Below are 17,704 nucleotides of genomic sequence, written 5' to 3'. Positions count from 1 at the left end.
TGCGATATAATCTAGATGATACTTTACATATTTCCGTTTTATTTTCACTATCTTGAGTTCAATCATACGTTTATTTTTTTAACAGTTGAAGTAGATCTGTCGGATCAGGAAGGGAATATCAAACATCTCATCGAATCACCTCAGAGGTACGCCAACGAGGTCCTCAAAGAAAGGGAATCATTCGTTCTAATCAAAGTCGAAAGTAAGTTATTTTTTCAAATTTAGTAATAATGATTTACATTATAGGTGATGTTATCGTACTTAAAGGGGAAGTTCACCCTGAGGAAAACTTTGTTTTAAAAATAGCAGAAAAAATAATAAAAAATATTGGTGAAGGTTTGAGGAAAATCCGTTAAAGAGTAAGAAAGTTATTAGAGTTCAAAGTTTTGGATTTGTGACGTCATAAACGAGCAGCTGCCCCATGTGTTATGTAATATAAAATGCATGAATGTCAAATTTTGTATGGTTCCAGAAGACTTAATTTTGTTTTCTATTCATGATCGGGTGTGAAATGGTTTGTCTATTGATATACAAAAGGTACAGTGAAAACAATTTTCAATTTTCAGAGAAAATGACATTTCATTGATATTTTACCATTCGCTATGTAGAAATGCTGCTCGCATATGACGTCACAAATCATATAATTGAAATTCTAATAACTTTTTAATTATTTGACGAATTTTTCTCAAACATTCGGCAATATTTTTTATTATTTTTTCTGCTATTTTTACAATAAACTTTTTGTCGGGGTGAACTTCCCCTTTAACAGCTCTTTTTCAGAAGTCTTTTAAAGCGCTCTAGAATATAGGCCAAGTTTTGCCAACATGTATGTAGCATGACTACCCTGCGCAGCTATATGATACGCCCAGCTTTTCAAGGAATAAAGTCCATTTACCTCACCTAGGTTGAGTGCATAAAAATATGGATAAGTGCCTTGCTGGAGGAAAATAACGTCTGGAGTACTGAGGATTTGAACCAACGTCCCCATCTTAAGAAACGCGAGTCAGAACCACTACACCGTTTTACATTCGACCATAATTTATATGAAAATTTTCACTAAAAGGGTAGCGTGTAGAGTATGTAGAATGGAGATACTAGGGTAATAATCAAGGAAATGTATTTTACCATGGATCATTTATATTAGATTCTTATTCATACACGTGCTATTTTATAGCAGACTTGAGAAAACGAGGCAATACAATATGACTTTATCATCACGTTCACGGTTTGTAAAATACACGAACAGAAAAACTGGAAAAGTGGAGGCAACTTTAAACTGTAATTATCCATTGTCATAAGTGTGAAATTATAATATATATCCGATAGCAATGTAAATATCATATATCTTGTAATAGTTGTTATATACAAATCAGTATACATAAATCCTCATGATTGTGTCGTTATTATCATGAAGCTATAATATTTGTGCATGTATAAAATTGTAAATATTGTTATGAGAAATAAAAACCTTCGAAACATTATTCTGAATCTGAATTATTTATTTCATTAATACAGGTCTGGTCATTGCAGACGCCGTATTTTCCTTGATATTATTTGAATGTATGCTATGTGATCTTGAATATGTTTGAAGTGCCGAATAAATAAATAAATAAAATCTTCCTTGTTTTTTATATATTTTTTTTCACAGAAAACGACATATCATCCAAGCCTCATTACATACCTTTACTAAACGACAACGAGGCCATCGATGCTGCCTTTCTAGGTAAAATAAAATTCATATTCCATTCATTTCTCGCTCTTATATTGGCTATAATAGCCTAAACCTACTTCAAATTTTCAGTAGAATACAAGTCTTCGAAATTTCGAGGGGGGCAACTGCTCTTGTACTTGATAAATTCATACCTCCATGAAACAAAATCTACTCATTAAGATTTCATATTTTTGGCATGTTTTTCGCACATCAGAGAAGGAAAAGGTTTAATTTTAGGCCTGCATGTTACATTAAAAAAACATCTTGGATCCTGGATTTATTAAGCGTGTGCGTGCGTTTGTGCAGGGGTACGGGGGACAATTGCAATAGCTCCAAAACAGCAGAGCCTGACGTAGAAATTCTCCATACCAAAGTCCGACTTTTAAGCCCATACAGTCGTACAGACATTCTTATTTAATTATTATTTAAAGGCAATAGTGCGTGGGCTTGTTTGAGCATGGGAGGGGGGGGGTGCACATCCTGGGAGATGGAACTAAAGTTAGGAAAATCAGCTGTTGAAAGCAAAAAAAAAGGGGTAGAAATTTCCTTTTGCTTGCCAGTGTCGGAACTCTATCCTCTGCCTCAGGGTGCACGTGCATGCACCAACAGCCGACGCCCTTGTAAACGTTTTTCTTTATTATCATTTTGTGTTTACGGAACAGATAAGGGGATTTATTCATCACAAGCATTATTTTCATCGGTCATTTTCTTTCTTTGAATCTGCACTCAGCTCGGCTTTCAACGAAAGAGAACCTCAGCCTGTCCAGTGGCAAGACAACCAGTAAGAAGAAGAGTAACAGGAATGCCGATAGAGGGCGCGATTCACAACGCGGTCGAACGGGTGCCAAGTCGACGACACCAACCGGGCGACGAAAACAGAGCCAAGATAGAAAATAACATCATCTGAAAATAAATACAGACTTATTAGCACTTAATGAAGCTTTTACTTCATTAAAGTAATATGGGCGTCAGCTGATATGTAGAATGAATTTGCTTGACTCAATGACAAGTACTGGCAATACGTCTTTCGGGGGAAATACCAGCGAGAAGTCCGCTAAAATAATTGCCAATTCCTCTATTGCTAACTCGTCTACTCCTCACATGGTCTAAATTTATTAGTTAAATACCATTCCGTCCATCAACATTTTGTCTAACAACCATTTGGTCCAGTGCAGTTATGTGAAGTTCTACCAGACAGACGTGAATGGCCAACATTTCTACTACCCCACTTTGATCATGATCATCAAGGAAATTGCGCTATCGTGTGCACGTTGAGCATATTAGGTTGACTACACTTTAAGTCACTCTTGACCGCTATGTGATACACCCTTGATTGAATTTGTAATTATCTCATTTTTAGACAATGCTGTATAGTATAACAGTTCAAAATAATGCATCGAACAATCAAAATACTTGTAAATAAAGAGTTATATCATTTGCTTCTTAACGATGTTCTAGAATAAAGAAATGTATTTCAACATTTGGAAGGTGTATGTTGTCTTTGTTATAATTCTGCGTTATTTTGACAGAATATGCCCAGCATTACAGAGGGGCGGGGTCGTCTATCTCCCGAATATGAAAATTCTCTGATGATCAAATTGAATAATAGAGACGAAAGTAAATGTTGACGAACCCCGAACCTTTCCTCATCTCACATCATAATAATTTTATAGTAATCCAGATGCTCGTTCATAAAACTTATTTTAACAAATTTGATATTAACAGTTAAAAGCTACTAAAATCCTTCAATCTGGTTGGCTGGTTATATTTAATATAAAAAATCCGTTCATTAGTAATACAAATTAATTCTTTATAAAATGTCACACAGGATTACAAATCGCTTTTAACTATGTACGTTTTAATTATTATCATTATTATTATGATTATTATCATAATCATTAATAATAATCATAATAATAATGATATCATTGCCTTCAAAGGTCTGCATGATTGTTTTTTCAGGAATGGAGGGGGGGGAATGAGGTGATTGTTGTTGAATCTGACTGGTCCAACTGAAGTCAATATCATTCTGTCATGAAGCTATTGCCTGTGGCATCAGACAGTAAAGCACGCGAAATATTCAGCGGGAACATATTAGTTACCTACCCAGCAGTTCCCCCTGACCTACAGGGTTTGACCCTGTCATTTTGCCATTATCATGAATATGCATGAAGTCCTAATAATCCAGTAGTGTGATGCAAAACCGCTTCGATTTATTGTCAATTAGCACACGGGACTGAAAACGATCTAGAAGCTAATTTAGCAGATGATCAAGGCAGAGATGTAACTATGAGGAGGCGGGGGGATGGGCACCCACCTTTTTCCTAAAATACATGCAGCTTGAAATAAAGGGAGTATTAAGAAAATATAATACAAAGGGAATATCATTAAACCGATGAACAAAAAAGAGTGTAAAAACGTAGGTCAGGGGCATGTTTCATGAAGAGTTACAACTGTTGTAACTTTGCCATTGTGGCAACTACCATGGCAACAGGGCTCAGCAACCAATCAGAATCAAGTTTACCATGGTAGTTGCCATAATGGCAAAGTTGCAACAGTTGTAACACTTTATGAAACGGGCTCCTGGTCTTGTAACTTTACATTCATTTGATTTAATTGAGAAAAAATGGCTCTTTGGTCGCCTTTCGAAATGAAATGGTGGCGCCCTATTACAGTACAAATAGAATGAAACCCCATCTGGAGAGAGATATGGGGCGAGGGGCATGGACCTATCCACGGAGGATTATTCTATTGTTACTGGAGGTGCTGAGCATTGCCACAGCACCCCCAGTAACAATAGGTAATCCTCCGTGGATAGGTCCAGGGGGGGGGGCAGAGAGAGAAAGAGAGAGGGAGGGAAAGACTGGGAGAGAGGGGGAGTCAGATAGATGAGAGGGGGGGGGGGGTGATGGTTATCAATTTTTTTTTTACTACTATCAGATGAAGATATTAACATGTTTTATCAGGAGTTCATTGCACTTTATACTATTCCTTTAATGTATGGTCGGATACCGGACATAGAATGACCGACATATGGATTAAAATAGGTTGCGGAACTGCGTAGGTGTGTATTGGGCAAGACCATGCATAAAGAATATAAATACAATAGTCATTTTCATGTTGGTGTTGTTGTTTTTTTATTTAGATGATTACTGACAAAAGGTGTGTTTGTGTATGAGTGTGAAGGGATGTAAGGTGCTCCTACCCCCCCCCCCCTCCAGTTCCGGCTATGTACCTTTAAAGAGGCTGAACGACATAAAGGTGGTGTCATATTGTTTCCAATGACATAAAAGGCTCTTCGATCAAAACATCCGCTATTTTGACATTCTTCTTCATATTTTTATTTCCTTTCCTCATCTCATTTTCATATAACTTTGAAAACCAAACGGAGTGACGGTCGTCCTACCTCCTCCATCACGCACCGTGAAACCGCCCCTGATATTTCCATCGCTCTCCTCCTCTCTCTGTCAAGAAAGAATGTTCTTGAATGACAACGACCTTCGACACACTTTCATTAATCAGTGTTAATGACATCGATTCCTCCATAGAGGAATTTCCCATCTTTATTCTCCCTCGCTCTCTCCCCGATCTCTATTACTCTTTACATCTGTCTGGCGCTCTCTCGATCAATTCCTTCCCCTTCTTTTCCTTTTCTCCTATCTCCATTTCTCTCTTTTCCTCTCTCTTTACCTGTCCCTCTTCTCTCCCTTGTTTTTTTCTCCTTCTATGCTTCTCCTCAGTGGCGTACCTAGGATTTTGGATTTTCCACAAGGGGGGGGGGGGGGAGATTCGTCTGCCAAAAAAGATGACAAGCAAAACAAATAAAAAATAATATCTTCAAGTTCAAAGGAGCGGGCCACTTGTGCTGGCTCGTCAGGGATCAGTTGTGACTCGTCAGGGGGGGGGGGGGGGCAGGGATACGTCCCTTGCATGGTTTGTGACTCGTCGGGGGGGGGGGCAGTCTGCCCCCCTCTGCCCCCCGTAGGTACGCTAATGCTTCTCCGACTCCTCCGACTCTCTCTCCCTTCTCTCTCCATCTCTCCATCTGATGTCTGTATCCCTCTCTCCCTATAACTATATTATGTCCTCCCTTTACCATACTCACCCCCTAATCGACACACAGCCCATCTTTCTTTCTCTCTCTCTCCCACTCCCTCTTTCCCCCTCTTTTCTTCTCTTTTTCCCGTCTTTTCTTTCTCTCTTTTCTCTTCTCTTCCTTCTCTCTCTCTCTCTCCCTCTGTATTCCCCCTTTCCTCTCTCTCACTCTTCACTGTTATTCCCATTCTCTCCCTTAACCTGCTTTAATGACTCGACAACCAACTGAAACGTCTGATAGTGTTTGACGGGGTTGTGATAAAGTGAGCGGAGGGATGGAATGTTCTTGAATGACAATGACCTTTACACATCATGTTCCAGAAACACCAGCGAATCCGACTGCAGACCGATATAGCGTACGTTAAAGGGATGGTCCGGGCTGAAAATATTTATAACTTAATAGTTTCAGAGTAGAATTCACTGAGCAAAATGCCGAAAATCTCATCAAAATCGGATAACAAATAATAACGTTATTGAAGTTTAAAGTTTAGCAATATTTTGTGAAAACAGTCGTCATGGATATTCATTTGGTGGGCTGATGATGTCACATCTCCATTTTCCGTTTTCCTGTGTTATTACATAAAATCATGATTTTTTTTCATTATTTTATACTTGTGTGAATAATATGTCTCCCTTATAATGAAATAAGTTGCAACAATATATAGCCTATCTAATGCACTAAATCAGTTGTCAATCCAATTTTTCTAGATCTTGGAGAAAACATTGGAATAAACCTAATTTCGTATAATAAAATACAAAAAAAAACAAGTGGAGATGTGACATCATCAGCCCACCGAATGAATATTAATGACGACTGTTTTCACAAAATATTGCTAAACTTTAAAATTCAATAACTTTGTGTGATCCGATTTTGATGAAATTTTCAGCATTTTGCTCAGTGAATTTTACTCTATTCATTAAACTATAAATACTCTCAGCCTGGACCGTCCCTTTAAGGGGGCATTTTCCAATATGCAGACGCTTTCTACAACTCAGACAAATCTTTTGTCAAAAGCCTTTCAATGACAAAACAGTCTTTGTCGAACATCGATTAATCAAAACTACAGTGTCGTCCTGGACTCTGCACAAACGCGATTTACGATCTGGGGTGCATTCCATCTACATTTTTTCCCTACAAGTTGTCAGATCTGACAGCTTTCCTGGATTTTGAATGGCTGAGAAGCGATGTTACTTTGGGAACTATCAGATAAAACTGGGGAGCATTTCATGAAAGGATTTGTCAGACGTTTTATCCGACGAGTCCCATTTCATCCGACAGTTGCCATAGTAACAGTGCTTCTCAGCCAATCAACATCAAGGATAGTTGTCAGGTCTGACAACTACACTCCCCAGGACTTGTCGGATAAAACGGGGCAACCAGACCTTTCATGAAACGCTCCCCCGCTGTCCCAGTCCACCAACTTTCGAGAAAAAAACCCTCTCAGCTATCAATTGTCGTTTGCCTTGTATTTCTTAGCTACTAGACCGCCTGCGTAAACTCGATGATATCAATAGCAGACCGCCAGTTGCTTTAGATTCAGATTTGTTGGTGTGACCAAGGCTTTTACCCAGGAATAATGTTTAGTGTGAATGGCCAGTGGGCTAAAGCGAGAGTGCATTGTTACTTATTCACATCTATCACCACTATACCACCACCATCGACACCACCATTACTATTTTTCAACATCACCACCACCGCTACCATCACCACTTCCACCACTACCATCTCCCCTCCACCAACGTAACCACCACTAGCACTACCACCATCACTATACCACAACCACCATAGACATAATGGGGGGGGGGGGGGTGTCAGAAATGATCATGCGTTTAAGGCAGTTTTGAGGATAACATAAATGCCCTTTCTCTTCACGAGATTTAATCAGCCTTTCATCTTACCTCGTGATCGGCATTGTAGGCGTAAATCAATAAAAAATGGGTTATTTTTTTTTCTTTGGGGGGGGGGGGGTGGGAGGGGGTTCCAAAGTTTTACGGGCCCGACCTACCTATCGTACGATGCGTGGCTACGCCATATCCCTTTGTCGCTTTTCTTAATGCCTTCATATGAATCACTGCACCGTCAGATTACGGATGGCATCATAAATAGATGCCAGCCCGGGCGGGCCGGAGAATGATCTCGAATGAGACTGCGGGGAGTAATATATAGAGCAAGCATTCTTGTCGTTCTTTAGTTTGTAAACCAGCTTCTCGCAAAGAGATTAACTTCAACATCCATTCAGGCTGAGTATGAGAAGATCTCAGTAGGGCGTTCACAGTCCCACATCATCATTTCAAGAGGAGGCATTTCATTTTCCGAAAGACAGATTTCTTAGTGCCCATCGAAGGAGAGGAGAAATTTTGAAAGAAACGCGAACGAGATATTTGCTTTGATCCGTGGAATATAAAAAAAGGAAATACAAAAACTATATTTTTGGTCATTTGCAGGCTTATAATCGTAAGGTAAGTATTTGTTTACATATTTTCCTGAATGATAGTGTACTTAATGCGTAATTGTATTTTTTAATTATCCTATATCCTTGAGCGTATTTATTCTTTGAAACTATTCAGCATATTCAATTTCTTGATCTTTTAGGACAACACATCTAAATGTTTTATTTTGTCGTCGGTTTCCCTTTCTCATGTTTAGTATTATTTGACATGATTGTTACCCAATATGACCCAATTAACACTTTTTCTTTGTTTATAATAAAATATAGACCTACATTGTTTTTTAAATACTGATAGTGTCGTTGTGACGGCATTTGTTCTACAGTTATGACATTGTGTTTTCTGTTTTGTTATGTTCAGGGATGTTTGCTTAAAAGTTTTTAACTTCATAGCAACCCATGTAATATGCAAATATATGCCTGTGTATTTGATTTTATCTCGACAACTACATTCTGCCGAATGAATAGATTTGAATCTGAACTGTGTAATGGAAAACATTATCCAGTGGACTAATGAGCTAAATTATTGAGCAGGCGAGATATGGTGCATGCAGATAAAAAAAAAACATCGAGGGAGCGAAGCCTTTTTTTACAATTCAAAAAACATATTGTGACTTGTGCTTGGTTTAGAAACTTACCGTTGGTTTGGAATTGGATGTAAGTTTTTTTTTCAACACCTCGCCAGACTACAAACAAATAAGTGCTGAGAGTGCGAATTGAGAGGACAATTCTTTATGCATTTGTAACCATGGTAACTAACAGCGTGAAATTTATATGAACCACAAACTTTTAAAACTTTTCACAGATAAAGGGTTCACATAAGAGGCGTCAAGGATGTCAAACCCGAAAGCGATCGGCATTGATCTAGGAACCACCTACTCCTGCGTGGGTGTGTTTCAGAACGGAAGGGTGGAGATCATCGCCAATGACCAAGGTAATAGGACCACGCCCAGTTACGTGGCTTTCACCGATACGGAGCGGTTGATCGGAGATGCGGCCAAGAACCAAGTTGCAATGTGAGTATGGCAGCTGAGACTTAAATATGTATACAGTGCGTCCCATAAAAAAGGGAAACCCATTTTCAGAGATAGATTTCTCAATTATCGCATTTTTTTTTACTATGACTTTGATATTTATGGTAAGAGTGGAGTCTCACCTTTAATTTGAGACACCCCCCAGCTTAGTACACTCTTAAAACAGATCAGTCAAATTGACTAGACCAGTAGTCAGCTGGGAGCAACTGATATGGCAATCACAGATTGTCACATTTCTGACATATATTCTAGTCAGAAATAACTCTGTTAGTAGTAAAATATGACTAGAAAATAGTCAAATATGACTAGAATAACAGTTGCACCCAGCTGACCCTATTAACTAGTCATTTTTGACTGATTTGTTTTTAGAGTGTAAATCATTCGTGCATGCCAGACTACAACCAATAAATATTGAGGCCTATCAGAAACAATTTGCGCAGAAAAGCACACGTTGATCTGAATCCACTCTCATTTTAAGGGATCAGTGAGAGGAACTTGCAAAGATTACACAAGAAAAGCTAATAATTGTCGAATAAGCACGGTTGTCGTATCACGAACCAATCTTGTTCAATCTTTTTTCTGCGCAACATGATTTTGACATTAAAAAATTCAAACCCGTCTTGCTCATTAATGCGTAGAGACAAGTGTTCGTCGCATATTAGGTATGAAAGTATAGATAAATAATTGAATTGTATGAAGATGTAAATGAAATATCATAATTAATTTGCCTTTGAAGATAAAAAGATATGGAAATCCCGGTTTCCCTTTTTCTGGGACGCACTGTATTAACTTCCAGCAGAGTATGCGAATGGAGGTGATGATTGTGGTGATGTGGAGCTAACAGTGGTTGACGGTTGTCATGGTTGTGGTGAGGTAATAGAGTTAGGAGTGATGATGTTGATAAGGATCGCCATGGTGATGATGGTGGTGATGATGATGGTGGTGATGGTGATGATGGTGGTGTTAATGATGATGTTAGTGATGATGATGATGGTGATGACGGTGGTGATGATGGTGATGTTGATGATGGTGGTGATGATGGTGATGTTGATGATGGTGATGATGATGTTGATGACGATCGCCATGGTGATGATGGTGGTGATGATGATGATAGTGATGCTGCTGATGATGGTGGCGATGATGATAATGATGATGATGATGGTGATGAACTGATGCTGATAGTGATGCTGCTGCTGATGGCGGTGATGATGATGATGATGGTGATGATGATAGTGATGCTGCTGATGATGGTGATGATGATGGTGGTGGTGGTGATGATGATGGTGATGATGCTGATAGTGATGCTGCTGATGATGGTGGTGATGATGATAATGATGATGATGATGATGATAGTGATGCTGCTGCTGATGGTGGTGATGATGATGAGGATGGTGATGATGTTGATGATGCTGTTGCTGAGGTGGTCATGATGGTGGTGTTGGTGATGATGATGGTGTTAACGATGATGGTAGTGGTGGTGATGATGATGATGATGATGGTGGTGGTGTCATAATTAAGGAAAAGCCGATCAGTGTGAGAAATGGGTCGTGAGAATGTAATATTTTTTGTAATAATAGTATATTGTTTGATATTATTATTATTACCGTACGGGACCCACGCTCTACAAGCAATGCTTTTTAGTGGATCCCCTCATTTCCATACAAGATTTTGTTAAAACCATTCTACAAATGTTTTGGAACTCGTAATTTATTTGTAATCATTGTTATCATATTTCATTTGTATTCGTACATACTTGTGATGTATGTTTGATTTGTATTTGTTTATAATGTGGATAATGGAAATGAAAAATAAAGCTTGAACTTGAAAACTTGAACTTGATGGTGTTGATGGTGACGAAACTGATGCTGCTGATCTTGGTGGTGTTGGAATGATTGTGATGATGGTGGTGGTGGTGATGGTGGTGACGATGATGATGACGAATGGTGGTGATATGATGATGGTGGTGGTGATGATGGTGATGATGTTGGAGGTGGTGATGACAGAAGTGATAATGATAGTGATGGATGCATGCGGGGATGATGATGAGGATGTTCGTCGTGGACTCATAGCCTATTGATATGTCTAATCTTTTATTCGAAAAATTGGCCCAAGATATCCCAGACAAACTATTAAAAGTCACTACTAAAAAAAAACACGATGATATCTAGAACGATCAGGTTACCAATTAAGAAATTGGCTCAACCCCATGGCCATTAATTCGTGAGTACATCACTCACATTCAATAATAAGAGTAGTATGTAATAGATCGCGTATTGTTCAGAGGTCCAACATATTCATGACAGACACGACCACATTCTTAGCGTGCCAATACTGTCGGATGAAGGGTGGCGGGGAGGGATAGGGAGACAGGCGTAGCTAAGATTTTTGCTCAGTAGAAGATAGGCATGGGGATAATGTGGGTCCGTGGAATTTCGTTGGGGGTACCCGGCCGAGTTAGATTGAAGGCACATACCAATCCCCCACACCAAATATACTCACCATAAGCCATGTGGAGCCATCAAAAAATCGAAATGTTTGTCAATAAACCAAATATTATACCAGTCAGATTAGCCTAATCAAATTATTCAAGGGAATGGATTTTGAAATTGGTATTGTTTAAAGCCATTCAACAATATTGTCTAAATTATCTTGGAATATATATTTTTTTAAATGATCTGTCTTAATTTTGTGTTTTCCCTATTCGATAGAGGCATTACTTCGATGGTTTACATTTATGTATCTGTTGATTAATTATCTATTCATTCATTTATTCATACCCATTGTTATTAAGAACAATTACAAATAAAATAAGCTCTGACCACTGTTCCTCTTCCATCAAATTGATATCTGATGATTTTACTTACCACCCTTCCACACGGTAATAAAAATCGCAATTTGAATGATGATTCCAGACTGGTGAAAAATAAAGCTAATGACGATTATCTAGCACGTGTGAAACCAAATTAGAACATGATTAGAATCACGAACGCCCATGACATTCACGATTACAATAGCAATCATCGTTACAATGATGATTCAAGATACACGTGTGAAAGGGCCCTTAATCTCCTAAGATGATCAAAGTCTTCATACACACGCCTCCGATCTTCCCTTCTTGAAAACCAGAAAAGCAAACGAAGATATTGTAATGTACGAAAAGTGAAATAACTTCTCGACATTTGGGGTCAGAGTTCATTTTTTTAAAATTCAGTCCCTCCTGATATTCTTTGGTTTAATGAAATGATGAAACTATATCGAACTATTGATTTGATTTTTTTTCGTATCAGTTACGAAACTAATACTATGCTTTACCTGTTCTTCTTAAGAATATGCTCATTGTTGATTGATCGTTCCTATTGTACTTACAGGAATCCTAAAAACACAATATTCGACGCCAAGCGACTGATCGGACGTCGTTTTGATGATGCAGCTGTGCAATCAGACATGAAGCACTGGCCGTTTACGGTCTCCAACAATGGCGGCAAACCCATGCTGCAGGCGGAATACATGGGAGAGACGAAGCGCTTCGCTCCAGAAGAAATCAGCTCCATGGTCCTTACGAAGATGAGGGAGACCGCAGAAGCGTACCTCGGTTACAAGATCAACGACGCGGTTATAACCGTCCCGGCTTACTTTAACGATTCTCAGCGAACCGCAACCAAAGACGCGGGTAAGATTGCTGGCCTGAACGTCCTGCGTATCATCAATGAGCCTACCGCTGCCGCTCTGGCATACGGATTGGACAAGAAACTCCGCGGTGAGCAGAACGTGCTGATCTTCGACCTTGGCGGTGGAACCTTTGATGTTTCCATCTTGGCTATCGATGAGGGTATCTTTGAAGTCAAGTCAACTGCTGGCGATACTCATCTTGGCGGGGAGGACTTCGACAACCGAATGGTTAATCATCTTGTTGAGGAGTTTAAGAGGAAAAACAAGAAGGATATTCGTGGAAACGCCAGGGCTTTGAGGCGGTTGCGTACCGCTGCGGAACGTGCAAAACGCACTCTTTCTAGCAGTACCCAGGCAAGTATTGAGGTAGACTCTCTCTACGAAGGTATTGATTTCTACACAAGTGTGACCCGGGCAAGGTTTGAAGAGCTCTGCTCGGATTTGTTCAGAAAGTGCCTAGATCCGGTTGAACGCGCCATAGTAGATGCCAAACTTGACAAAAATCAGATCAACACTGTTGTCTTGGTTGGTGGATCCACACGGATCCCGAAGATTCAGAAACTGCTGCAGGATTACCTGAATGGAAAAGAACTGAACAAGTCCATCAACCCAGACGAGGCTGTTGCTTATGGTGCAGCAGTTCAGGCTGCTATCCTGTCAGGTGACCAGAGTTCGGAGGTCAAAGATGTTCTTTTGGTGGATGTTGCACCATTGTCTCTGGGAATCGAGACCGCTGGTGGTGTCATGACCAAACTGATTGAACGCAATACCCGCATCCCAACGAAAGCTCAGCAGACCTTCACAACCTACGCAGATAACCAAAGCGCAGTCAGTATCCAGGTCTATGAAGGAGAACGCTCCATGACCAAGGACAACAACCTCCTAGGCAACTTCCAACTCTCTGGAATCCCTCCCGCACCGCGAGGCGTCCCTAAAATCGAGATCACATACGACATTGATGCTAATGGCATCCTCAACGTCACAGCCAAGGATGAGAGTACTGGGCGTACGAACAAGATCACTATCACCAACGACAAGGGAAGGTTGTCAAAGGCAGACATTGACAGGATGGTCAACGATGCTGAGAAGTACAAAGCTGAAGATGAAGCTCAATATGCTCGTGTCTCCGCTCGGAATCAACTGGAGAGCTATGCTTTCAGTATGAAATCCACCGTCAATGATCCTGCCATCGAAAGCAAGCTATCCCCAGAAGACAAACAGACAATCCTCAAGGCTGTCGAAGACACCATCCAGTGGCTTGAAAGCAACTCGCTGGCCGAGAAGGATGAGTTTAACTTTAAGATGGAGGAGCTGCAGAAGAAGTGTTCGCCCATCATGGCGAAGCTTCATCAAGGTAGCGGAAGTGGAGCACCCGGAGGGCAGCAATCTGAAGGGCCACGTGTCGAAGAGGTCGATTAATGTTTCGCATTGAACTGTCCATGGCATGGCTGTTATTGCTGATAGAAGTATGGTTCATTGCTTGCGAATTTTAAAGCTAATTGACGGAGACTTTGGATTAAGAGGGCAAAGGGGGCAAGTGTCGATCTCATGAGGATCTGTCCTACTTTGTGGAACCTCTTTTGGGGCGTCTTAATTCGCAGAGACGGATGAAGGTAGCCATTAGGTAATTAAAAAAAGTAAAAAAGGGTTATGAAGAAAATAAGTTGTTATATGAGGGCATTCTAACATCCACGGAGCGACCTTTGTAACTAAGTGTGTGTGAAGGATAACTGAAACCTACACCGTGAAATGGCGGTTATCGAGCAGAAAGTAAATACGAAACATCTATTTTAACACAAAGGACCTAGTGCTATAGGCCTAGTTTTCTTTATCGAATCACGAGGATGCTTAATGGTGTTGATAAAGACTGCTGGTAGATCTTAGAATAGAACATAAACCAGTTTAAATTTGTTTTATTGCAAATTTTTGGTCAAATATATATTGAAAGTTTAAGAAACCTGTAGAAGACGTAAACTAAGAAAAAAATGCAATGTTTATCAATATGTGTATAGCGCAGTAGCTAGGTGGATCTTTGTAAAGTCTGATTCATCTCTAGTTACATCTCATCGTACTCACCATTTCCTATTATTATGAATATCGTATCAAATTATTCTTTTTTGGGGGGGGGGATCTAAAAAAAATGGATTTCGATTTCTGATGGTTTTAGTGCACTATTACATTAATTAAAAAGAAGTTACACTGATTTTACAAAAGCAAAGCCAAATCTTGTGGCGAGGTGATTAAACAACAACTTCCCTTTTTTATGTTAGCTCCCAGCTGATAAATTATTTTAAAACTCATTATTTGGATATTTCTTTCTACAAAAATAAAACCAAGAAGTACAATGTATATCCTCAAGATGGACAAGATATTTTTTCATAATTATTATACAATAACTGTGATGATTACTTTTATTCTTTATAGAAAAATAGATTGGTTTTTTGAAATGCATCTATTCTGTACTATATTTTAACTCAATTGCATGATATTATGTTTTTATTTGTATAGTTTTGTTTTATGAATATCATCTAATTCATCGTAGCAAAATAAAGATATTAAATCCCTTTTATTTATATCGAAATTTATATTCCGACGAAATTTTTGAGAGGTCTGTTAAATATACTAGTTCGTAGGCCTATTCTAGTAATATACTTGCAGAGAGAGAGAGACAGAGAGAGAGAAGGAAAGATGGCGATGAACCATAGAAAGAGCAACGTAGAATTAGGATAAAGAGAGGGGGAGGGGGGGGGTGAAGGAAAAATAAAGGGATTGAATAGACGAGACATAGAAAGCGAATCAGAAGAAAAGTGGTCAGACCAAGGACTCAGATCGAGTGAGAAAATAAAGTAGAGAATAATGGGAAGAAAGCGTGGAAGGAATGAGCGAAGAAAACGAGAAAAACAAAATAGAGAGGGAGGGAGAAATAGAAAAAAGAGAGGGGTCTGAGAGGGCGAAGAGAGGATGGGGGATGAAGATGCCTAACTAACAAGGATTCAGGCACATGCAGATCTCTCTTGTCACATCCTTTATATGTTTTTTTCTTCGTTTCCCCTCTCTCCCAGTTGGTACCTTTCTGTTTTTTTCATGCCGTCGTACTTCATATTTTTCCTCCCTCTCACCATGCTCACGCTTAAAATATTTACCTCGCTACATATAAAAAAAAGATTACTCTGAATGTACCCTATTGCTCTTTAGAAATCCTAATCGTATCTGCAGCACCTGTCTCATAGACTCCCGTTACAACCAACCATGGACGTACGCTTAGGTAGGGGGAGGGAGTCCCCCCCCACATATGGAAAGCTTACATTTTTAAAACGAAAGTATATACAAGAATCACCAAAACTGTGCATGCAATTCTTCATTCAATTCAGAAAAAAAGCCCCAAAGGCCCGCGGGCCCCATGCCAAGCTCATCGCTTCGCTCCCTCACTTTTGAGTTTCTTCAAAAAACATTTATTCTTCCCCCCCCCCCGCCCATCCTCGACCAAAAAAAAAATCTGCGTACGGCCATGCCACATCTTCCCCACAAGACCCGCCCATCCCCCCTCTCTCTATGTTTTCTCCTGTTTGCTATATATCTCACATTTTTTCCCATAACAAAAATTTTCACTCACTCACACACAATTAGGTACTCTTTGCCCATATGACCACCACATGAAGTCATTCTGTATTTTATAGAGTTATCATTTAGACAAATTTTGGATCCCAAACAGGGTATGGAAAAGATGAGAAGGTGAATTGTCTTCCCAAATGAAATGTTTGCTAACCACCTTGAGGTTCCCGTGTTATCATCAGTTGACTTTGATCAAATCAGTCCCGTTATATGGAAAGCAATTAACGTCACCGTTTTATTCGTCTATCAAGAGCTGGGGGCCGTTTCACAAAGCTGTTCGTAAGTTAAGAGCGACTTTAAGGACGACTGGTGTTCCTTTCTTATGCTCTTAACCATCGCCAATGAATATACCATTTACCACAAGAAAGGGTCACCGGTCGTTTTTAAAGTCGCTCGATCTTAACTTCGGAACAGCTTTATGAAACACCCACAAGGAAAACACACATCAATGATTGATTAAACCAATGACACATTATAAGTGTGCAGTCATGAGAAAATTTTAACGGCCATGGCTTTCCATATTTGAGATGAATTGGATCACTCACAAATACCAAGGTAACGCGTGGAATGTTAATAAATCTGGGGGCCGTTTCATAAAGCTGTTCGTAAGATAAGAGCGACTTTAAGAACGACTGGTGAACCTTTCTTACGCGCTTAACCATCGCCAATGTATATACCATTTACCACAAGAAAGGATCACCAGTCGTTCTTAAAGTCGCTCTTAAGTTACGAACAGCTTTATGAAACACCCACCTGGGGCCCGTGACACAAAACTTAGCGATGTTCGTCATGTTCGTAGAACATTTTTTTTACAATCGATTGCATTGACTACAATGTACAATCAATTGTAAAATCAAGCGTACGATTAATCGCTAACCTTTGTGTTACGGGACCCTAGTCTTACTTGACGAGCGACTTTATGAACGACTGGTGATCCTTTTTTGTGGTAAATGATATACCTCCATTTTTAAGTGGTGTTGATTTAGTGACTGAGAAAGGATCACCAGGCGTTCGCAAAGCAGCACGTAACAGCTCAATGACCCACCCAGCACGTCTCAGTAGCCTGTCACAATGCTACACAATATTGCATTCATAAACATAAGAAAACAATTTAATTCTTGCTTCTGAATATTTAT

At 39.6% G+C, this 17,704-nt stretch overlaps 2 protein-coding genes across 2 annotated transcripts; both read left to right on the top strand.

Annotated features, from left to right (window-relative positions):
- Nucleotides 1-3,191, top strand: LOC121420715. Its single transcript, XM_041615372.1, has 3 exons — nt 1-202; nt 1,649-1,723; nt 2,442-3,191. The coding sequence occupies exons 1-3, from the start codon at nt 16-18 to the stop codon at nt 2,606-2,608; spliced, it is 429 nt and encodes a 142-aa protein (XP_041471306.1). The 5' UTR covers nt 1-15; the 3' UTR covers nt 2,609-3,191.
- Nucleotides 3,192-7,910: 4,719 nt separating this feature from the next.
- On the top strand, nt 7,911-14,639 carry LOC121419990 (heat shock 70 kDa protein IV-like). The gene is made up of 3 exons (XM_041614500.1): nt 7,911-8,266; nt 9,059-9,269; nt 12,656-14,639. Exons 2-3 carry the CDS (start codon nt 9,088-9,090, stop codon nt 14,373-14,375), a joined length of 1,902 nt encoding a protein of 633 aa, XP_041470434.1. The 5' UTR covers nt 7,911-8,266; nt 9,059-9,087; the 3' UTR covers nt 14,376-14,639.
- The last annotated feature ends 3,065 nt before the right edge of the window (nt 14,640-17,704 follow it).

Source organism: Lytechinus variegatus, chromosome 8, assembly GCF_018143015.1.
Source record: "Lytechinus variegatus isolate NC3 chromosome 8, Lvar_3.0, whole genome shotgun sequence".
Lineage (NCBI taxonomy): Eukaryota > Metazoa > Echinodermata > Echinoidea > Temnopleuroida > Toxopneustidae > Lytechinus > Lytechinus variegatus.
This window is presented reverse-complemented; position numbering and strand designations above follow the sequence as displayed.

Excerpts from the sequence above, each read along its gene's own strand:
- LOC121420715 (XM_041615372.1), top strand. The coding sequence starts at position 16 with ATGATACTTTACATATTTCCGTTTTATTTTCACTATCTTGAGTTCAAT. Across the intron at positions 203-1,648 it reads CGTTCTAATCAAAGTCGAAA|AAAACGACATATCATCCAAG; the intron begins GTAAGTTATTTT and ends TTTTTTTCACAG. Across the intron at positions 1,724-2,441 it reads CATCGATGCTGCCTTTCTAG|CTCGGCTTTCAACGAAAGAG; the intron begins GTAAAATAAAAT and ends ATCTGCACTCAG.
- LOC121419990 (XM_041614500.1), top strand. The coding sequence starts at position 9,088 with ATGTCAAACCCGAAAGCGATCGGCATTGATCTAGGAACCACCTACTCC. Across the intron at positions 9,270-12,655 it reads GCCAAGAACCAAGTTGCAAT|GAATCCTAAAAACACAATAT; the intron begins GTGAGTATGGCA and ends TTGTACTTACAG.